The 23504-nt window shown below is 36.1% G+C and overlaps 1 protein-coding gene across 1 annotated transcript in view; it reads left to right on the forward strand.

Moving 5' to 3' along the window:
• The window catches only part of CPLANE1 (ciliogenesis and planar polarity effector complex subunit 1), a 59385-nt gene continuing 35881 nt past the window's right edge, over positions 1-23504 (forward strand). Inside the window, exons 1-20 of the mRNA XM_071425522.1 lie at positions 1-255; positions 1051-1186; positions 1372-1491; positions 2328-2554; positions 2884-2990; positions 4661-4817; positions 5569-5672; positions 5831-6013; positions 7378-7627; positions 8720-8872; positions 10117-10874; positions 13212-13396; positions 14265-14345; positions 15196-15360; positions 16223-16396; positions 19250-19478; positions 19718-19851; positions 21371-21588; positions 21911-22075; positions 23078-23216. Coding sequence (XP_071281623.1) covers positions 175-255; positions 1051-1186; positions 1372-1491; positions 2328-2554; positions 2884-2990; positions 4661-4817; positions 5569-5672; positions 5831-6013; positions 7378-7627; positions 8720-8872; positions 10117-10874; positions 13212-13396; positions 14265-14345; positions 15196-15360; positions 16223-16396; positions 19250-19478; positions 19718-19851; positions 21371-21588; positions 21911-22075; positions 23078-23216 — 3766 coding nt within the window. The 5' untranslated portion in view covers positions 1-174. The remainder of the gene's footprint in view (positions 256-1050; positions 1187-1371; positions 1492-2327; positions 2555-2883; positions 2991-4660; positions 4818-5568; positions 5673-5830; positions 6014-7377; positions 7628-8719; positions 8873-10116; positions 10875-13211; positions 13397-14264; positions 14346-15195; positions 15361-16222; positions 16397-19249; positions 19479-19717; positions 19852-21370; positions 21589-21910; positions 22076-23077; positions 23217-23504) is intronic.

Genomic DNA, 23504 nt, shown 5'->3' on the forward strand with positions numbered 1-23504 from the left:
AGAGATGGTCAAGACTTTCCGTGTAAATTCCTCTCCTCTGCACCTACTCCCAGATAACAAAACCTTCTTTTTTTTTTTTTTTTTTTTTTTTTTCTTTTTTCAGTTTCTCTAGAAATGTGTGGAAAAGCCACTATTTGCTTTTCTGTATAATGGTTACCTAGAGGCTTAGTTAGAATGGAGATTAAGCTAGATGTGCTCGTCTCTACGTGTATCCAGCAAAGAAAACCGTGGCCCCGCATATCATGGGTTGGACAGGTAAGTGTAATAAACTCTTTGAGTTTCAATTGTATAATACTTTGCAGTTCCATTTGCTTTAGGAGGTTTTAAAAACAACCTCAGGAAGTCTTTTGAGTAACGTTAAGAGTTATAAAATAAATAACTTTTATCTTACTGATCTGAGTCTGGAGATTTAAAATTTCTCAGGGAAACTTTGCAGAGCCTTTTTTTTTTCCTACCCCAAAGACTCAGAAGAGCTTAGATGAGATTGTTGTTTTGATGATTATAGTTTTTCATAACATTTTTTACAATACATGGTGGGAAATGTGAATGATTCTTTTTCCCCATTTCATCCTGCATTTCTGGAAAGACACACTTTCTTAGACTTCTTTCATAAAATCAAACTAAATCTTTTCATTCTATGATTTGAATTTAAGTAGGTAGCAATTGAATGCTGATTTTTTTTCTATTGAAGTCACTGGCAATTACCTCACTAAATTAAACAGTACAAGACAAGATAGCTAATGTCCAATTTTTGCAATTTCAGCAGGTAGTTTAGCAGAGCTACCTTGAATAACTTCTTAATAATAACTGTAAGACCAGTTTGCTGTTTTGAAACCTGTGAATCAAATTCATCATCACTGTAGGTCCATGCTGGATATAATATACTGTAAAGCAAATATGCCAAAGAATGAAATTAGTATGGCAATTGCTGCGTTATTGTACTTTTAAAAATTATTTTTTCCCTAATATTTTTTCTCTGCATTATTCTGTATGCCTCTGTAGAAAATGGAATTTTGAAAAATTAAATGCTTTTTTTTATTCTTTCAATAGGAAAAAGAGGCTGTTTTTCTTCTAGATGGTAAACATATAAATGAAATTAACTTGTCGTCAGGGAAGACAAAGAAGAAAATCCCTTCGCTGCAGTCTTTGTTGAAAAATGTGGTTGTCTTAACAACATCAGGAAATGGTTAAGTATAATATCTTATGTGCAATAAGCTCAGGTTATTTTATTTATATTTGTAGCAGTATAAAAAGGCAGATATCTAAAGGATCTGCCAGTTCACTTAAAACTGTGGCTAAGATGGAAGAGAAGTAATTTTAAGTAACTTCACAGTAATATCCTTCAAAACTTCTCTCCCCCAATGAACACAGCTGCTTGGTTGGCAGGAATACTTACAACAGGAGAGCTCTTTCTTTGGAATAAGGATCGGGACTGCTTGAAAATTGTACCAGCAATCGAAGAGTCGAAAAAAGTAGTAGCAGGAGCACAAGGTAGGTTTTTTCAATTAATCCTGTGAAAAAATTGAATAAAGGGAAAGTTATTTTCCTTTCTTTAACAGCTATTACATGAGTAAAACTGTAGTCTTACATTTTTTGCATTTGTATAGCTTGTTTGCTAGCTAAACTTTGGCAAATGTCATTTGAGTGATACAAGTTTTTCATTTAGTAAGCCCTTGTAAATAGTTCATTTTCAGATACTGTAAGTATTTTTTAATGGTTTATTTTGACTGTAAAACGTTCCCAACTAGGTTATCAATTAGGACAGATGTACATTTGATGTAAACAATATATGGATAATTTGAAGCTGATTCTCTGGGTGGGCTTTTATGGAAAGCATGCTAGCTGGAAAGAATAAAGTACGGACACATATTTGCAAACTTAAGTATCAACTATTTTCTTGTATAGGATAGCATCACTGATACCAGCTTCTATAGTTAAGTGTTGCACAAGAAATTCTGTCATTTCAGGGAAGATCAGTAGTATAGATAATAGATAAAAGTAATTAGATAAACCTAATAGATAAAAGTAATACATAGTAGAGCACTTAGGCTGTCTCAGGAAACATTTCTAATGGTTGTGTGTTGTGGGAAAGATAATTCATGGGATGCATAGAGATGAACATCCATCTGACTTTACTGCTGCCCAAGGTCTGCTATCTGTCAGAAAGCTGGAAATTACAGATACTTAACATGACGGCTTGGATTTCTAGTTATAGATGAGAGGAAAAATTTACTTTCTCTATTCTTTTTAATTCTATGTCTAACAAAGGAACAGGAACTATCCTGGCATGTTGTTGTGGTTTTTTGTTGGTTTTTTTTTTTCTCCAGAGTGTTTAATGAGATTGTACTTGTATGTATCTGGAGATGGCAGAAAGGTACTGTTAACTACTCCTACAGCATGTACCTTTTTGTGGGAGAGTACAGAACGTGAAAATACAGCCTTTGGTAAAAACTCTCCTGGGCGTTGGACACAAGTTTTAACTGATGAATCAGTCATATTGCCTTCTACTGAAGAAAAAGAAATTGGAGTGGATGCTGCGTTCATACAAAATGAGGTAAAAAATAAACCCCAAGGCAATAATTTTATTTCCTAATTAAATTAGAGCCACAAAAGCTACAGTGAGTTTTGAAAGCAATGTCTGCCTCTTTGGCATTTTGCATAGGCTCAATAGTTCATGTTATATTTGATGACAATGTAAGAACAGCCATACTGGAGTTCTGGCCCACTTACATTCTTGCTAGCCTTTACATTTCTGAATGACAACATTGTGTTATTTAATTGGATTTGTAATAGCTATTGATCTAAATATGTAGATAATTAAGGAGAAATTTGAGTGTGACAAGCCTTTTGGGGTTGTTTTGATCGTGTTCCCTTTTTTTACAGGTGCTAGGTGATTGCTGCTTGTGTTCTTTTGTATTTTACTCTGGAGAGTGTTTGGTGCTCACATTTCTGATTCTTCGATGGCATGAAAATACCTTTAAAAATGTTAGGTAAGTTCGAAGATACCTGAAGTTACAGCAGCATCAGGAATATTTTATTATTTTTTAGAACTGGAATTCAGAAATGCAACTGAACACATTTACATGGATGTTCCATTAACCTATGGTTATAAGCACCTATTTATGTTTACATATGGATGTTTATAGTATGCCCTGTGTCATTTTAAAGCCATTCTCCCCTGTCCTTTACATGTCCCATGTAAAATGTGTGTTTAATACAACAGCATTTATTTATATATTCCATACTTCATTATTATCTTACACCTAGATAACACTGGGAATATTTACTGGGTAGCTATGTATGCCTGTTGACATGTGTTTTAGTTTCATTGTTTTTTGCATGACGATTATAGAATGTACTTTTCTTGTTTCTTCTTATGTTGCTTATATATATATTTATTTTCTTATATTTCTTGTACTGTGCAGCCATGAATGCCTTGACTACCTCTTCTTTATGTGGGTTTGCAAATTTTATTGGTTTTCTGTTACCCTTTTCATTTCTTTTGTTTGATGTGAAAGTGTGTGTGTGCATTTCTTTACCTGGATTGGGACCAAGTATTGCAATACTGTACTGATTGTGGTTTGTGGTTGTACTGATACAACCACTTAAAAATGCTGTTGAGTAATAATCTGGAGCACATGTATAGTCCATTCCTCTTCCTGGGTGACACATATGTCTATGAGTTTAAATGGATATGCCCTCTGCAGGTGTTATTTTAATAACTTGCCAAAATTTTGCCCTGCACATGATATGGTACAACTTCTTTTGTTGCATGAAGTCCTTTTTATACTTAGTAATGATGTCCTACTTGACCTAATCTTCAGTTTATCAGTGGCATGGTAATTCCTTTCTGATGCTATACAAAAAATGAAACAGAGCATAATGTACCAGTGCAGAAATGCATATGTATGTATGTATGTAGCTAGCTATCCACACCATAGTAATGCAGCCTGAAATTGTAGCTACATTTCTCACACGTTACTCATATTTTCTTATGTCAACTTGCGCTTAGTTTCATTGCTTGCTATTATTTAATTCATTTTTGCATATTAATGCTTTTTTTTTTCTGTCAGTTAGATGGCATACTTCAAGACAGATTTTGTCTTGTGTTTTCTGTCATGTTTTGAATTTTTATGGGATCACAGAATGGTTTGGATTGAAGGGGACCTGTAAAGGTCACATAGCCCCTTCCACTAGATCAGGTTACTGGAAGCATAGTCCAACATATCATTGAACACTTCCAATGATGGGTCATCCACAGATTTTTTTGCTCAGAGCCACATACTGTTGATTTTCAAATTCTGAATATTCCTGTGGCGAATGGTGTTACAAGGTCTGGGGAAGCTGCTTCTGGCTAGAATGCAAGTGCCTCAATTATATGTCATTGATCTGTATATTTTTGCATGTTCTAGATTTATAAATCCCATAAAAGTCCCATTCCATAAAAATAACTCTTAGTGCTCATACATAATTTTTGAACTTGTGTAAGTACAAAATATTTTTTCATTTGTAAGGCATTTGAAGAAAAACAGGTGGGTTTTTTTTACTAGCTCATGCTTTATATGGTTTTGTCTTGCATGGTTTTTTACTGTATAGGAATAATCCCATTCTGCAAAATGAGGTAACCACTTGGTTTTGTTATCTTTTTGTTGGTATTCAGTTCTTTGCCATACCAGATCCAGTGGGTACAGCAGACTTGTTCTGTTGTCAATTTGGTTCCTCAGTGTGTGTCTGTAAAGTCAAGAGGAGCTCTGCTATGTGCATTTGCAAGAGATGGGCTTCTGCTTGCAGTAGCTGTAAATCAAACTGATCCAAAGGTATGTATGACAGTGCATCATTTAAGTTAAGAGTTCCGTTTGAATGAAGTGGTAACAAGGATTTAAAAACACAGTTTTGGGATGATTTTAGCACTTACAAGGGGACATGAAATTATATTTACATTGATATCCCCAGCTAAAAACTTCCACTACAACTCAATTGTTTATGTGTGGTGTTCAGTTAGAAGTTGGTATGAGATCCTGTCATTTCTAAGCTCTAATAAAAAAGAAATTAATTTCAATTACTGCATCATATCTGCAAAGATTCTAGGTGATTCTCAGTCAAGCCTCAGCCTGACATATTTTGGACTTCATGATATTATTCTTGTTAATATCTCAGAGGTCAAATTCTAATGTACTTTTTAATGCTAATGATGACAGAGAAAATTGACCTGTTTTTTTGATGTACCGGACTGGCATGATGCAATCCTTCAAAGCTCCACTTGTTAATTATTAGAAAGACTAAAGAAGAGTGATCTTATATTGAGTTTTAGAAAAAAGTTACATTAAAAAGAATATGTAATTACATATTAAGTATATAATAGTCCTTACTTATATTTCAAGTGTAGAATAATGTGTAGAATTCAATAAATGTTCAAATAGTAATAAATAGTGAAACACAATGTCATTTCCATGTATAATGGTGTTACCAGTCCACCAAATATAATGCATAATTTAGTAGTAGACTTTTTTTGCAATAATGATATTGTAATACAAACATTTATAATGTCTTTATTTTTTTTTTTTCTAGGCAACTCAGGTTTTGTTTCTGAACACTTTGAATTTTGTAACTGTTTCGGGTAGCCTGAAAGGTTGTAGTAGCAAAAGCAGCGTGACCCCATCCAGGTTCATCAGGTCAGTAAATGACAATGTTTCTGCTGCTGTTGTGGGTCTTTCAGTTTTGTGTTATAGTTTGTTTGTTTATTTTATAACCTGTTTGTTTATGTTATATCCTAACCCTCTGATACTGAAGTTTGACAGAGAAAAAATATTTTTTTACCTGCCCAATTTAGATCTTACTGGGTTGGCGATATGAGTTGGACTCCTGATAGCCTTTTCTTGGCTTGCATGTTAAAACGTGGATGTTTGGTTTTATTGACATGTATGGGGGAATTGCTGACCTTAATTGCTTCTGGATGCTCTGTAGAATTTGGACCAGCACAGTTTATTCCATTTCATCCTCTAATAACATACAGGTAAAAGGGTTTAAAAAGGTTTATATGTTTCTGTATTCTGGTCTTATCTTACTTTCTATCATATTTATTATAATTTTGCATAAATGTTATCTTTCAAATTCACACTCTTGCTTTTCATGCGTCTTTCCAATATCTGTTTCTCATTCATAGTTCTCTTCTATTCCTTATAATGCATTTGTCGTGATGAAAATTGACATTGTGACAATGTAAGTATACATAAAGTGATTTGTTTTCCTAAAAGTGTTTGAATTTATTAATAACTAAATTAGCATGTTTTTTGTGATATAAGAAGAAACTAAACTTGCTGAAGTCCTAAAAGTGCAAGTTTATTTTAATACAGTGCTATTTCTCTGCTCGTTCCTTAATTTTACATATAGAATCTGATGTGAGATATTGTAAATAACATATTTGCATGGACAGAAAGTAATTGGTTTTTAAAGTGTTGTTTTGGGATTCTCTGGATCTAAGTTCTGGGATTATGCTGCTGGGTTCATGAGAGAGTAGAAGGATCTTTGATAACACACTTTAGCATAAACTGAAAGTAACACAGTCTAAATACAGAAAACCAAATAGGGTCTAAACTTTAATTTTTTTAATCTTATTAACTTTGCATGCCTTAAACCAAATAGTGTTTAAATATAAAAGCTTGTGAAGACATTCAAAGCAGTATATTACCTTCTTACCCTATCTGAAAAATCAGATACTAAATTATATTAAATCCATGAATTATGATGATACATTGAATATATGTAGCCACTTTTTCTTTTTTTTTAATAAACCCAAACAGTGTGTTATGTGGCTAATATTGGAATACGTGTATTATACAGTTTTCTGGAACTCAGTAAGGAGGGATTTCTGTATAAGAAAAACCATTCTGAAAAAGATGTGTGTGTTTATAAAATTTTTCTATTGAGTATCTGAACTGGTGCTGAAATTATAAGATTCAGATTTTCAAGGGGTTCTTTTCTTTCATATATTACTTTCTTAGCCTAGCCCTTCAAATTTCATCTTCAAGCATTTGTCATACAAAGTACATGCTAGATAAAAAAGTGTGATATAGAAATTTAGACTCTAATTATGAAAAAATACAGTTACAACTAATGAAATAATACATGGATACTTAAAGCTGGTTTTAATTTATTTAAATTGAAAAAAGTTGTGGTTGTAGTAAAATACTAGCATCTTGCAAGCATGAATAGTTTTATCCAGAGTGCTCATCCTGCCAAAGGGTAGACACTTCCCTAGGATTCTGAAGGGATTTATTTGGATAGTAGATTGAATGGTATTACATGTTCTGAAATTATTCTGTTCATGATTATTACATATGATAGTTGCTTCTTAATTTTGATGTATTTCTGTTTTAGACAGCACCATTCTTGTTGTCGAGATTCCAGCCAGTCTCTTGGTTCTTCAGATTCTGAACGTGACCTCCTGAGACAGAGATTCTCTGTTGCTTCACACCCAAGACTACCCTACCTCATTGTTTCTGATGGATACATGATAACACTGCTAAGATTTCCTAACAACTTTTCACCATCAGGATTTATGAGATCCCTTTTGCTTGATTCAGCCCAACAGCTTGAAAACATCCGTCAGAATTTGCTGAACTTCAAGGTAGGGTTTTGAGCTATTTTGTAGGTTTTTAAGTGAAAAATTTCAGGTACATGAAAAAGTGTAAATTGAAGACCAAGTATGTTTGAATTATAAAGTTGATTATAATTATATATATTTTTAAATTATATATAATGATATATAATTAATTATATATAATTAATGTATTTATAATTTTGTAATTCAAAGGTACTTGGTCTTTGTGTTTATAACCACATTGATCTGCAAAGCAATGAATACAGATTTTCTGAAATTTTATTCCTTCGATGTCTGCGTGATATTTCAGTAAAATGTAGAGTGGGACAGTCTGAGCTGTCACTATATTATTGTTCTGAAACTGTGAAAGAAACAGGGATTTCTGTATCTGTAGAGTTGATTTGGGATGTTGACAGGTGTTATGCTGCTCTTGTCAACTTTCCGAGTGATGCAGAAAGAGTTTGGAAATCCTCTACAACTTAGTCTCTATGGTAGTACATAAATTTGTCCACTAGGTCTTCAGTCAAGCATGGCAATTAAAGCTTCTGTTTCATTTTCTGTCACTTCTGAATTGAGCTAAGTCTGGGAGAATAGAACCAGGTCCCTTCCTTCCTTTCAGGGAAGAGGTCCTGCAACTGTTGCTGACCATATAAGATATAACAGATATTTAGTTCAGAATTTCTGGTTTTGCTGATAAAATGCAGCTTTTCTTCTAATTCAGTTTCTATTCTGATTTTTGGAGAAGTGAGCTATCATGGTGTTCCTGCATAAGCTAGAATAGTGAGCAAGGATTTGAGGATTTAAAGAGATATGTTACTAGTAAAAATGCAGAAAAACCCTACATACAGGTAAATTTCTAGGGCTTTCTTAGGCATCAAGAAAGCAGATTCTCACAGTACTAAAGCTCTCTGTGTGAGAGAATTCTGCTTCCCCAAAGCACGGTCAAATGGTAGTTTGTTCCTGTGTAGCAGATGCTTGCTGTCCTGTTCTCCCTGTCCGTCTGGGACTTTTGAACTGAAGCTTTTTACAACAAATTAACCAATTTCCTTGACTTGTTTAGAAACTATCTGTCTTGCAAGAAACTGATAATATGTTTTCTGTTATTGTTATTTCTTTTAGTGTAAAAGGAGATCTCGGTACTTACAATCGCTGTTGTCTTTAAAAGCCAGTCTTTTAAAACAAGTTCAAAATCAAAGTTCTATCTTTTCCACCATTCCGAGATTCCTGGAGGAGAACACAACAGAAATGAACGAGAAAACCATGGATTTACTGGTACTTAATAGCATTTTTCCACTTACTATGAAATTATGTACGTTTAAGGTATTCTAAATGGAAATAACTGGGAGTTTTGAAAAAAAAAATAATAATAGGTTTATTTATCCTAACTAGTGTTTTAAAATCATTCAATATTCTCATTTTCTTTATAGACATGAGGAATATGCTTATTTTCTCAAACTGGTACTTGATTTTTATTTTTAAATAAGTTATTTTTTTCAGCACATGTTGACTTTTTGAAGAATATCTGATGATATACATATATATCGGTTTGTGGTGTTTCAATACATAGAATAGTTTATGTTGGAAGAGACCTTAAGGATTGTCCAGTTCCAGCCCCCTGACAGAATCAGGAACACCTTTCATTAGACCAGACTGCTCAAAGCCCCTTCCAACCTTGTCTTGGACATTTCATGCATAGGGCAGCCACTGTTTCTCTGGGCAACCCATTCCAGAGTCTCAGCACTTTCACAGTAAAGAATTTCTGCCTAATATCTAAACCCGCCTTCTCTCAGTTTAAAACCAATGTCCCTTGTCCTATCACTATGTGTCCATGTCAAAAGTCTCCTGCTCCCTTGTAGCCTCCTTTATGTAATGGAAGGTGCGATAAGATCTCCCTGGAAACATAATACTTTAGCTTCACTTTATAATAAAATGTAACATTAGCTATTAGATGTACTGCGGCTGTAGACTATTTTAATAACAGTCTTAATAAATATGATTCTTATCTTTATCCTGGGTTTTAGAGGATTCTTTAATCAGTTCCAAAATCTGTATTGTCTTTTGGAAGAGTTGCCCTGTGATCATAGTTCCTGAACAGCCTTTCCCAACTTCATTTCATGCTTTTGAGTTTTGGTTTGTTCTTTGAAGCTTTTGAGCTTTTCTTGAATGACTTTTATATCTTACAGGAATCTGGCAAAATCTCTGTCTTGTACTTTAGGTTTAATGAAGTATGGCGTTTCACTTTCTGGTATAAAATCTGCTGCTGTACTGGCAGTGTAATTTTGTTTTTAGGTAATTTAATTTGGCTGCCCAGCTGTTCTGCAAATAACACTTAATTTGAGATTGAGATGAAACTGCAGTTTATTAAGCGTACTAGCATTTAAGCAAGGTAATTAAGCATAAAAACTTCATTTATGAGACTGACTAAATGCTGATTCTTTGCAATCTATATGTGCTCTCTCTGTCTCTCTCTCAGTAAACTTGAATTAAGCTGTTGATTTTTCGCTTGTCTGATTTAGGACCTTGAAGAAGAATCAGACAATGAAAAGCAGTTTTACAGTACCACTTCCAGCTTCTATAACCAAAGAATCTATTCATCTGTTGGTAAAGCTGATGAAGGCTGCTTAGAATTTGCATCAATGTTTGATACCATCCATGCAGAAGATGATATTGAAGAGAAAGATAAATCATCATTGGAACTATATTCCATTCAGAAAAACCTCCTTGGTGCATGGCAGATAGGGATTTCAAAAAATATGGAAGACAAGGATGCATTGCTGAATTATACAGTGAACTGCATTATCCATTTTTTCAGCATTGTTCAGTTTGTGAAATGTACTTTGCTAAACCAGGATGCATCTTTAAACAAGTCTGTGAAGAATACTCAATGGATGCATTTTGTCCTGAAATATTTTCAGCAGTGTTTGACTGTCTTGTACTGGCATTCAAGAGCCAGTGTGACTGGGCATGTGGCAAAGCTGACATTAGAAACTTTAAAACTGATGTTTATACAGCAACAAGATCAATTGTTCTCAAAAAACCTTCTGGCATGCTTCTGTCTTTTGAAAATGGTTTCTCACATCCTAAGCAGAGTATGTGTACTACAGTATGAGAATTTTTTTGCCTCTCCTGACAGTAATACTCTTGTGGAACTTGACTCTCTCACAGTGCCTGTTTTCTTAGTTCTTGATGACAATACTACTCAGCAGTTTAGCTCACTGAAATCTCTGCTTAGAGAATGTCCTCAAGTAAACCATGATGCAAAAACAGAAAAAAGGTATGAATAAGCTTTGCACGGGGAAAAAAATGTAAATTAAAACCAGGTGATCAGGCCTAGCCATCACAGGTTTATGAAAGGCAGATCCTGTTTAACCAGCCTGGTCTTCTGTGACAGGTGACCTACTTGATGGATGAGGGAAGGGCTATGGATACTGTGGATATTGTCTACCTGGACTTCAGTAAAACCTTTGACATAGGCTCCCACAACTTTCTCCTGGAGAAATTGTCAGCTCATGGCTTGGATAAAAGCACTCTGCTGGGTTAAAATGAATTAATGGCTGATGGCTAGGCCTAGGAAGTGATGATGAATGGAGTTACACCAGCTGCAGCCAGTTAGTTGCTGTGGTGTTCCCAAAGGCTCACTATTGGGGGCCAGCCCTGATTAATATCTTTATCAATAATCAGAGTGAGGGGATCAAGAGCACCTTCAGTCAGTTCATAAATAACACTCAGTTGGGTGGGAGTGTTGATCTGCTGGAGGTCAGAAAGGCTCTGCAGGAGGATCTGGACTGGCTGCATTGATAGTCTGAAGCCAATGGTGTGAGGTTCAACAAGGCCAAGTACCAGGTCCTGCCCTTGGGTCACAACAGCCTTGTGCAGCCCCACAGGCTGGGGTAGAGTAGCTGGAAAGCTGCCCAGCAGAAAAGAACCTGGGGATGTATGTTGACAGCAGCTGCACATGAGCCAGTGTAGGCCAAGATGGCCAAAAAAGGCCAATGGAATCCTGGCAGCAGGACCAGAGAAGTGACAATTGTTTTGTACCTGGCACTGGTGAGGCAGCACACCAAGTCCAGCCCCAGGCCCTGCAGTATCTGAAAGGGTTGTCAGGCATTGGACCAGGCTGCCTGGGGAAGTGGGCTGAGTCTCCATTCCTGTGGGTATTTAAAAGATGTGTAGCTGTGGTGTTTAGGGTCATGGTTTAAAAGTGGGATTGGCAATGTTAATGGTTGGAGACAATGATCCTAAGGGTGTTTTCAAGCCTAAGTGGTTCTGTATGGTGGAACAAAAATTGTATGAGTTAAATTATAAGGAAATATCCATTTGATTTTTTTGCTGCCTTTTACTCCATGGAAAGGCATGATAAACAAAGCAGGCAGATTAAGGCTCAGACCTATATTTGAATATAGTTTGGTTATGGTGACTAAACTATAACTGCAAACCAGTTTGGAGATAACTGATGGGTTGACAGCTGACACCAGGCCTGGTAGTGCAGCATCAATCCAGATATTGAAATTTAGATGCTTTAACTGTCTCTTGTGTGTTTCGCTCTTTCCTAGTTGCAAACTTTATGGAGCAAGAGTCTGCTCATATGCAGTATGTCAGTGATGTCAGTTTAGTCAGCAAAGTTTATATTCATTATGGATGTGGTGTCTCAGAGCAATAAGAAAAACACATTTGTAGAAACTAATTTACTTAAACTGTCAGAGCTGTTTCTCCCCACACATAAACTTGACTGAAGTGTGCTGTCCAACTTCTGGGAAAGTATACTGTTATCACTGGAGTATTTCTATTCTACGAAACTCCAGTGAATCAAAGTGTGCTGTTCACATGAGCAGGCTTCTGCTTTCCAGAGATTTAGAACTTAAGTAGCATTGTAACTCACAAATTAATTCCTACTACAGTAAAAGGTATTTCTTCAATTATCCTTAAATATAGTAGTATGTTCACTGCAAATCTGATAGGCAAGTTTCAGTTGTCTCAGAGAAGATAATCCATATTTTTGAATAATTGTGCTCCATTTACTGAGCACTGTGCATCTGTGTTAATTATGAACCCAGTAGTACTTCAAGATACAAATGTGTTGCAGTTTTCTGCAAGCTTTTTCAAGTCTCTAGCAATATGTATTTGCTCGTATTGTTAAACTTACTACATATCTGAGCTGGTACATCTAATAGGACTGTGCTAGGCAACAGGGACTTGCCAGTCCTAAAACTGTATTCTGTAATCTTGTTTCCTTTTCTTTGCTTTTCTGTGTTATGCTTTAATTGTTTTTTAATCAGTCTTGTTTAAAAAGATACTCATACCTGTTCTGAGGTTTCTCTGTCTGAGATTATTTCATTTCCCCATTGTTTAGCTAGCAAGGGGATTAATTTTGGGGGTGTTTAGGTTCTTAAGGTAGATTGCTGTGCTTAAGAAAATTCAGAAGAAATAATGTTTTTTAGTCAAAAATGAGGCAAAAAGGGCTTCATTTTTTCCCCTCACCCAAGTCAAGAAAGTAGTTGATATAATTTAGTTTTTGGGAGCATAATGCAAAACTAAAGAACATAAGAAATTGATGTAGGCAACTTCGTTAACTCTTGCTTAATCTCATAATATTGTACTTCTTGAATTACAGGTTGGCTGTACTATGGCGGTTATTGTATAAGAAAGTGGTTTGGTATCAGGTGCAGCTAAAAAGAAAAGTGAGCAAGAATGCAGAAGAGGTTTCTGTTGTCTCATTGCTTTTAAGTCATATACAAGCAACCATCCAGTCTTCAGGAGTGACATTAGAACAACATCTGAGGATTAATTCTGTATCTGGTTAGTAAAATTGTTAATTGAAAACTAGGAAAATTAGGTCCAACTCAACAATCTGTAACTGACTACCAGATTTTTAAAAAGTGATCATTTGGACTTCTCTTAAATGCTTATCATTAATTCTGTCTTAAATACTTAATGTCCTGGTATGTTTGTAGATTGCATTATAATTTTTAGAGTTTGTTAAGCTAAATTAAAAGACTGAATTTACTCTAGTTTGCTTTTAGCCATGTCCTAAAGAACTGAATGGTAGATTTTAATTCTAATCTCCTGTATTGTTTCTTCTGAAGTAAATCACAATGTGTCCCTTACTGGATTTCTGTGTAGAAAGATTGTTCACTCCCTGTGATCGTTGTGGGCACGATCATGTTATATTCTCAAATGTTGTCAGCTTCAACTAAACATCTTAGTGTAACCTAAGGTGCTTGGTAATCTAAGCATATTTATTTTCCAAACAGTATACAGTTGTAGCCTAATTTCTTACACTTTACTTACCTATGTTCTACCTTTTTTTGACTTATACACTGCTAAGCCCAGCTTCCCATTTATGTCTCCCTTTACAATTCTGTTTTCTTGCCATGTTCTTGATCTCTCTCCCTTAAATGACAATTCTAACTCCTCTTCCTACAGTGCTCCATACAATACATTAGCTCCTCCTGGAGGAGAGCTCATGCGTTACCTCTCCTGGCAAGGAGTGTTCAAAGTCACCTTCTCTCAGATGCTCAAAACTTGGACTTAATTGTGAGAATAGAAGTTTTCTGGGAGCTAACATATTTTGTTCTGCTTTCAGTAAATGTCTGCTACTGAAAGAAGAGTGTATTTTTAAATATAAAAGTAAAGCTTTTAATTTGTTAATATGTGACTTTTATAGGTGAGGAGCAGTTCCTTTTAGGCTCCTACAGAGAATCTCTGGATATTTGGAAAAGATCTCTTTGTGAACTCAAGACAAATGGTAAGGAATAAAATCTTTGAGGGTGGAGGGGGTAAGTTGTATAATCATTTTACGTTTGTGACTCTGTTCAGAAAGAGGGGGTGAGATGCGTAAAGGGTGTGTATTTGAAATTAAGATGGGATGAATTGACACCAGTCAAAACTTAAGTCTGGTTGCCCTCTGAGAAAATTTCTATGCATTTCTCTTTTAATACCAGACCTTCTTTGTGATTAAGTACTTGGTACAGGAAAGCTCTAGACAAATTTGTGAGCAAGAAAGAGACAAAGAAAAACAGATGAAGAAAAATCAATTCCTTAAGTAGCTGTAAAATTAAAAGAATTAGTGTTTGGAGAGTAACAAAATAAAACTTGCCTCAGGAGTTTTTGTAAGAGTTGATTTGAAACAGATATACCACCGTTTCTTTTCCAGGCATCATGAGAAAATTTTCTGCTGGTTATTAGAATAAAGAATACTACATTGAGGAAAAAATTCAGAATATTGGAGGCTTGGTGGGTGTCTAAGCAACTCCACTGTGGTTCAGCTACTCTTTCTTTGAAGGCTAGACTTCCTTAAGCTCTCCTGACTTTTTCTGTGACTTAACAGTTATGCATAGTATTGCTTTGAAAACTGCCATATGTCTTGAAATAAAAATGTTGTGGATGAGCGTTAACTTACTAGGGACTTAAGAGGCTGTGTAGAATGACCATATCCTAAAGGAGCTGCTCCTGGTTTCTACTCCTCAAAGTGTATAGTTTATATAGATGTGTTTCTGGAGAGAAAAGAAATAGTACTTTCATTTGCTACATCTCTTTTTGTGTTTATTTTTTCTCTTCCACTTGCACTTGTACCTTTTTTTTATCTTTTAATGCAGGAGGAAAAAGAGCATGTTTCCTTCAGCGTAGATACTACCTTGCCATATTGTTTTGTCACCTGTATCAATATAATGTGTGTGAAGCTCAGGGACTCTGCGATCATCTGGTAAGAGAGATTCTAAGGCGGTCACAGCTCTCCAAAGGCGAGATGGAAGAATTTTCTGGTATGTTTAATTGCCTAAAAGTGTGATAAGGTATGTTGACACTCTTTGAAGAGCTTAGTGTCTAATTTCTGTGCCCTCACATGCACACCTGATAGATTTTGACACTTTTCACTGTACACTGTTTTCAGTGACTTTTTCTGATCCTCAGATGATATTTCAGCTGCACTTGTTGGAATATGTGTTTAGACAACGCTCATTGTCTACTAGTCACCTGCTAAATATTTTTAGACTCAAATAATCTCAAAAAAGGAATTTGAATAAGAAAAATAAGAGGGAAATTATGTGATTTGATTTTTAATAATAATATATAATACAATATTTTTTATTATTATAATAATAAATATAATAATATATTGTCATTTATATTATTATTTATAATATTAACATATTGTTATATTAATAATATATAATAGAATAATATAATTATATTTATTTTTTCTTTTTTATGATACAACATGAAAAAACAGGAGATTCTAGTTTGGTCACCAGTCCTAATTTGACAGTGGGATGTTTTTGCAGATTCTTGTAAATTTTTTTTTTTTTTAACAAAGTCTGAATCTAAGTGAAATCTGAATTTCCAAGTTTGAAGAAGCAGTTTTTTTTTACTCAGTGCAGGTCTAAATTTAGATGCTAAAGGTCCATCTCCAGCCATTAAAAACCTAGTAGAAAAGTCTTGTAATATTCATATAATGTGTAATTAGTGTAAAAGATTAAGCTCTGTAAATTCTGAAAGTTTGTCAAAGAATTACATAAGTTTGCTTGTTTTAAAAAAATATTTTATAACCTGTGATTAAATAATTTTAGCATTCAAATTTAAAATATTTCTTATTGTAATGTTTTAATTTGATTTTTCTTTTTTTAGATATCAAGTATTTTCAGCATGAACTATGGATGGTAACCAGCATTCATACTGACACTGCTATGGCTGTGATTCGGTCCATGGCACGATTCATGGCTGCTTATTTCACAAAGCAGCTGCTCTATGTCTTTCCTCCCCACAATGTTGACATCCTTCATCCTCTTCACATCAAACAAGGTATTTCCTGTACAAGCTGTTCTAGTTGCTTAAGTCTTACAATTTTTTTCACATGTATCAATGATGTTTGTTATGCTTAAACTTGATGATCAAGTTAGCTTTTCAGTGGAGTAGGAGACAGAAAAAAAATAAGGATGTCTCAAAAAACTGTAGCCGATGCAATTTTTGTTCCAATAGATAGGATCATTTAGGTTGGAAGATACCTGTGTTCAGCCATTAACATTGGCAAGCCCACCACTAAACCATGTCCCTACACACCACAGCTTCACATCTCTAAAATACTTAAAGGAATGGAGACACAACCCACCTTCCTGAGCAGCCAGGTCCAATGCTTGACAACCCTTGTAGAGAAGCTATTTTACCTGATATGCAGTCTAAACCTCCCCTGGCATAACTTGAAGCCATTTCCTCTTCTGTCACTTGGGGCTTGGGAGAAAAGATGGATCCCAACCTGGCTACAGCCTGCCTACCTTCAAGGAGTTGTAGAGTGATAAAGTCTCCTCTGAGCCTCCTCTTCTCCAGGCTAAACATCCCCAGCTCCCTCAGTTGCTTCTCACAAGACTTGTGTTCCAGACCCTTCCCCAGCCTTGTTGCCCTTCTCTGGACATGCTCCAGCACCTCAGTGTCTTTCTTGTACTGAGGAGCCCAAAACTGACGCCAGCATCCAAGCTGACCTCACCAGTGCTGACTACAGAGGGACAATCGCTACTCAAGCCCTGCTGGTCACACTATTCCTGATACATACCAGGATGCCCTTGGCCTCCTTGGCCATCTGGACACACAGTGGCTCATGTTCAGCTTCTGTCAAGCAACATGCCCTGGTCCTTTTCCACTGGACAGCTTTCCAGGCACTCTTTCCCCGGCATGTAGTGTAGGCAGGGGTGGTTGTGATCCAAGTGCAGGACCTGACACGTAGTCTTGTTAAATACCCTACAATTGTCAATTCAGAACCCTCTGCAGAGCCTTCCTGCACCTGTCATAGAAGGAGATCAGGCTGGTCAAGTAGGACCTGCCTTTTTCAAATTCCTGCTGGCTGGGCCTGATCATGGTTGTCCTGTCTGTGTCTCATGGTGGCTCTCAAGATGATCCATGACTTTCCTCTGCCTCACAGTCAGGCTGACAGGTCTGTAGTTCTCCAGACCCTTCTTCCAGCTCTTCCTGTCAATCGTTGTCCCTTCTGCCAGCCGCTGGTCAGCTGTACCTCCCTGGTGAGCCAGGACTGTGGGTAATGATGGAAGCTGGCCCAGTGAGTATTTTCTCCAGCTCCCTCAGTACCCTTTGGTGGATCCCATCCAGCCCAAAAGAAGTGTGCATGTCTAAGTGGTGTATCAGGTTGTTGATCATTTTCCCTTGGACTGGGGTCTTCATTCTGTTCCCCATTCCTGTCTTCAGCTCAGAGGGCTTGTTACTCAGAAAACTCATTTTACTATGAAATAATGAGGAAAGGCATTAAGTCCTTCAGTCTTTTTATCATCCTTTGTTACAATTTTGCCTAAAGATCTGGCTCTGACTGGTTTTGATCCTCACAAAAGTGGGATAACAGCAATGCTGAAGAAGTACTTGAATCTGTGATCTGGTGTGACCCCAGCTGAAGAGCCAGAGGAAAACATTTTTTGCTTATCTGACAGTCAAAAATTCCAAATCCAAATGCTTCAGACACCATATTGTCAAAGCAAACGGGAATGCCAAGTTGCTTGGCGTTGAATCCAGTAGTACTTGGTAGTTTAAGTCCTGCTTCTCAGCTTATTTCTGAGAATTACTGTTCATCACAGTGAGTGGTTTCAAAGAGATTCCATTGAAAGATTTCCTTTGTTATTAAATTTTTATTTTCAGAGCTACTTTTTCAAATGTTTGTGAGAATAAAGATTTGTTTGGAAGCATTTTAAGTACCCTACCAGTAAGTTGATATTGTAATGCCACATAATTTTTTACAATAGTAACTTACTTTTATTGATTAGGTTTTCTGTAGTGTATTTGAATACATTGAGTATTTTTAATGTTTCTGTACTACAGCATGCCCTGGTATCTACTTCTTTCTTCATGGTCTCTTGAATGCTTTATTTGGATAGCTTTCAAGATAAAACCTATAAAATTAAACCTTGATTTTAATACTTGATTAGGCAAAGATCAATGTACATGGTGAGACAATTAGCGTAAAATTACATTGTGCAAGTTGGATTAGTGTGAATAATTACTTAATCTTCTAAGTAATGCCACAGTCTGAGCAAAACAGAAGCTGTGAGAGAAGCAAATAACTCCTTAGAATTCATGTTGATCAGCACCTCTCCAGGAGAACCAGGAAGCAAAACCTTGAAAAACAAATCTAAATCTGAACAAAAAAGGAGATAGTAAATTTTCCTGAACTTTGTATCTATATACTATCTTAAAATCAAAGAATCACTGAATATCATGTACTGTTCTTTCTCAACAATGCATTTTAACTTTCTGTCTTCTGCAATAAGCACAGTGTGTACAAACAATATGGGTACATTAGTAAAACTCTAGGAATTTCCATTTATCTCATGTGTACCCTCTGGTATACCCTACAGATATGAAGAATATTTGCAAATGGTCCGTCAGTGTGATTAAGTCTTTAAGGTGAAAAAAAACCAACCCCACGAGTTTTGCACTTGCTTTTATATCCAACATTATTAAGCAGGAAAATAGCCTATTCTGAACACACTCTTATACCATTGCACTTCCATAGTATACCTCTAATAAAAGTAAATTAATAATAAAAGCAGTTGTACACTGTAACTAATCCACAAGCAATGTGAGCAAATGAATCCTAGATTGTTCATCTGATAGCATGAGGATTTATGTAAACTTTAATATGTGCCTTTCATGTCACAGACTTACCTCCTCGTGTCATTCCACTGCAACACTGTTTGGTTACAAGAGCTGTCAGGGACCAGAAGCTTTCATCTGTGTGGACAGCTGAATATGCTCTTGATTTGTTCTTTATTGGTGGACTTATTCCAGAGGCTGTGTGGCTAGCACAGACACTTGGGGACTGGAAGCTGTCTGTGTCAATTGCTCTGGCCTACCAGCTGTATTGTGAGAACCCCGAGGAGCTCTCAAGGTAAACTTGCAATTGGAATTAGTATACTATTTTTTGTTACATAGTTATTTCCTTGAAGTTTATTGTGACAAGCTATATATATAGCCTCAGAAGTTCATATTCCCAGATTCCTACTAGGTGTAGAACTTAAGGTGTTATGATTAGTTATTTTGGCATAGATATTAGTTTAACAGACCTTCATTGTATTATGTATGGATATTACTTTTTTATTCATGAGCAGTTTCTTGTTATACTTTCAGAATGAAAAAACCAGAGTGTCACCTGCCATTAAGCTTATTACCAATGCAGACTTTTCAGGAAAAGTTACAGTCTTTGTTAGGACAGCCAGTAACTTCTGAAACATCAGGACATATTAAATACAAGAAGTTCACAGGTACTTCAAATGAAAAATAATTGTGGTTATTTTTCCATGTTATTTGACTACATATACAGTGTTATACACTGAGAAAGAAACAATTGCTTTGTCTTCTCCAGTGTGTGTATTACTGTTACAATATATTGAAGCGCTTTATTTCATGAGGGTGTATGTTTTGACTTTGATAATTCCAGAAATGAAATAAATTATCACTCTTGTCTTCTCATTTGTATTGTCTAAACCATATTTGATATTAACTTATTTGGAAGAAAACCGAATCTTCATTCCAATAAATAAACAAAAGAATTTATGTGTTAATAATTATGTGAAGTATCATCACACTTGAAATTAGCTATAATAAGAGGTTTCATTTTGCTTTTTCCTTTCTGATAAAGTGAATCCCCAGGTCCAGCAGCTAGCAGGGCTAAGAATGTATTCCCAGTAGGCACATAAACGGCATCCATGTAGGACTGGTCACCTACAGACCTGCTCAGCACTCACACAGGCAGCACCAGCAGTCCTACCATCCTTCCCTCTCCTGTTGGTCAGGGTTAAGATTGGCATATAGTACAGTGTGTGTCACTCCAGTAGCTAGGCCATTGGCAAGACCACTAGCTAAGTAGATGGCCAGCTGACCCAGTCGCTGAGTGTCAACGTAGCTTATGTCTGTGTATGTAAGCCCCCAAAGCCCCAGCCTCTCTCTGCTTTCTGGTACTCAGAAAACTCACAACACCCACTCACAAACACCCTCTTCCCCCACACACATACACTGTCCATGCACCCCCACAGCAGCTGGCCTGGAGCATATAGTCCTGGCAGTATATAGGATACAGCAGAGTTGGTCTGGGCTCCTCAGCCTGTCCAGGTGCCTGATCTTTAGAGACACGCACATACCAATGTACACACTGTATTTCTGGCATGTGGTTATGGCTCCCTTGGTCTCCCCTTGTCTTGTCCTTAGAGACATGAAGACACAAAAGCAGGTCTCTCACTTATCTCTCTGTCTGTTGGCCAGGTCTTCACTGGACCCTACAGATACTGTGAGCTCCTAACTTAATATTTAAATGCTGAAATTCACAGTTAGCTAGGTCAACCTGACCTTATTTATATTCTATGGAAAGTTTACTTGCACAATCTCTATATTTTATTCTCATTTTGTCTGAAAGCATTTTAAGTTCTTGTCAGCAGGTGGACCGACTTACTGATTAAAGAGTTGCTTTAGTCATTATTAATAATGTACCCACTTATGCCTTTTTGGTAAGAATGATTTGCCAGAATGTTGTGCCAAGCAAATGCCTGGCTAAAAAGTTCCGTTGCCTACCTAGAAAGGCAATAGGTGTCATGGTAATGGGGCAAAACTTAAAATTAATAATTGAATACTAGTTTTTAATGCATGAGATCTTATCTTAAAGCAAGTAGATGAGGTCACTTGTAATATATGAATGCAAATTCAGAGAACATCACTTCGTGATGTGAGACTGAAGATCCATGTATTGACTCAATTAATTTATTGGTTTCTGGGCTTAATATTTTATAGATCCTATTGAAGAGGAAGATGCAGATGTTCTTTACAGTTCAATACAGGAACTACTGAAAGCAGCTGTTATGGCAGATGTTGATATTCTCTCAGAGACATTTCAGCTTTTGATGGATTCTGCGAAGGATCTTTGCAGAAAGTTTTATGGTTTGGTTCCAGCTGGGCTCTGTCTTCCAGCACCACCATTGTACTGTCCTCAACCAGCTTCTCTCAGTGAAGTAAGTCTGTTTCTAGTGTGTTTGTTTCACAGTAAATACTGTGAATACTCATGAATAATGAGCTTTATTCTGGTTCTTTTGAGCTCATTTTTGTTTTCTTCCATGTCTGCTCATTTACCTAAGTAGTAATACTTTAAGTAGTAAGTAGTAATTTACTAAGTAGTAATACACAAATACTTTCTCAGTGATGAGAAAGTATTTGTGCCTCTGTGTTTTTTCCATAAATGATCTATGCTATAAAGAAGATGGGATTAGGACCAGTAACAACATTTAGTTATATGTCTTTTCTAATTTTGAGCTTTGTTTGTCTTTGCATTTTCAGGAAGACAGTGATGACATTCTTTTAAAAACAGAGAAAGAAGTCCGTCAGAAAGTGTCAGGAGTTCTTCAGCGAATTATCTTGCTCTTCCGGGCTGCTCATTGTTCTTGCTCTGCAGCACAGTGGTATATTACACAACTGAAGTGGGCAAGAAAAGTTATGCAGAAAGTAAACATTTAACTTTCTATTTTTAACTTGATTATCAGTTGTAAATATTACTGATAAGTTTGCAACTGCAGAAGCATTCAGTCTCACCTTGGCTTTGATGTCATGCTTTGTAAATGTCATCTTCTAGTTTTACACTTCATTTTTATAGGAAACCAGAACTTAAAGATATAAGATATCTACATCATAAAGTGTTTCCTTTTGGATGTCTTTCTATACCTACTTGGTGACATAGGAATTAATTATTTTCCATTAAAAGAAAAAAGCAGACTTTAATTGGGAGTTATAGCTGTTAGCTGGAAATATGCTCCAAATCACTTAGGGTTGAATATTAACAGAGAATGTAATGCTCACTTCAGGTAAAGGGATCTTAGTGCACAGAACTTGTAAAATCTCATTTTACCTTTGTGCAATTTGTTTGCTCAGAAGCAAATTCAGAATAAATTGATTAAAAGAATCAGTCTTTTCTTTTGTAACATAGTTACTTAAAGAAGAAGAGAGTGTGTATATGGCTCTCTCTTCCCACAATCCCCCTGCACCAGCATTAATGCAGTGATTGAGATCAGGAACTGATCTGACGGAAAAGTATTTACTTCTGTTTGCATGGTCACATGCCTCGTGTTGGCATGGGGAGCTGGTCAGACATTCCAACTGAAACTGGAGGCAAAGCTAGTCAGCCTTGGTGACAGCAACCTGTACTGTGTTGAATCAGTCTGGTTTCTTGATTGTGATCTTAGTTCTTATACTTTGTGTTACTCTTGTATTTCATGGTAATCATGAGTACCGTTCAAACAAAACCGTTCTTTGTGCCATAGTTCATATTAAACATATCCCTTTAAATGAATTTTCAGAATAGTGATTTGAAGAAAATCAAAAGCAAGCTTCAGGCAATTTTACTGATCTTGGCAGTATTCTAATAACTGAGAGGCTGTGCCTTTAGTATATATGTAAAATGTTAACTGATTTTTATTTCCATTTTGATTGTTTATTTACCTGTTGTTATAGATCCGAATGAAAGGTTCTCTTCCTTTGCTGAGTCCATTCCCAGAGACTTTGCTTTGTTACTGCAATTTCCGCACTGCTCTCTATGGATCTACATCTTCTGGAGCCCACCAGTTTGATGACATTACCTGTAAAATTTTAGGTCTGTATGCAGTAACATAAAATAATTTAGAGCTGGAAAAAAGAACGCCAGTGAAAATCCACAGCTGGTGTATTAGGTTGAGTTGGTATATTGCAATGCGTCAGGAACACATTTCATTTCCAGCTTTTTTGTTAGTTATTGAAACTCTTACTCTAAAATGTGCTGTTCTGGATTGGCTGTGGGGGTCGTGTTACAGACCTGATAGATGCGAAAGAACATGAACACTAAGTGTGACTAAGGAGCTGTAGCTCCAGAACAATACTGAAAAATGTCAGGCTACTCTATTTA

This window comes from Agelaius tricolor, unplaced genomic scaffold, assembly GCF_023055355.1.
Source record: "Agelaius tricolor isolate 1412-34295 unplaced genomic scaffold, bAgeTri1.0.p SCAF_4, whole genome shotgun sequence".
NCBI lineage: Eukaryota > Metazoa > Chordata > Aves > Passeriformes > Icteridae > Agelaius > Agelaius tricolor.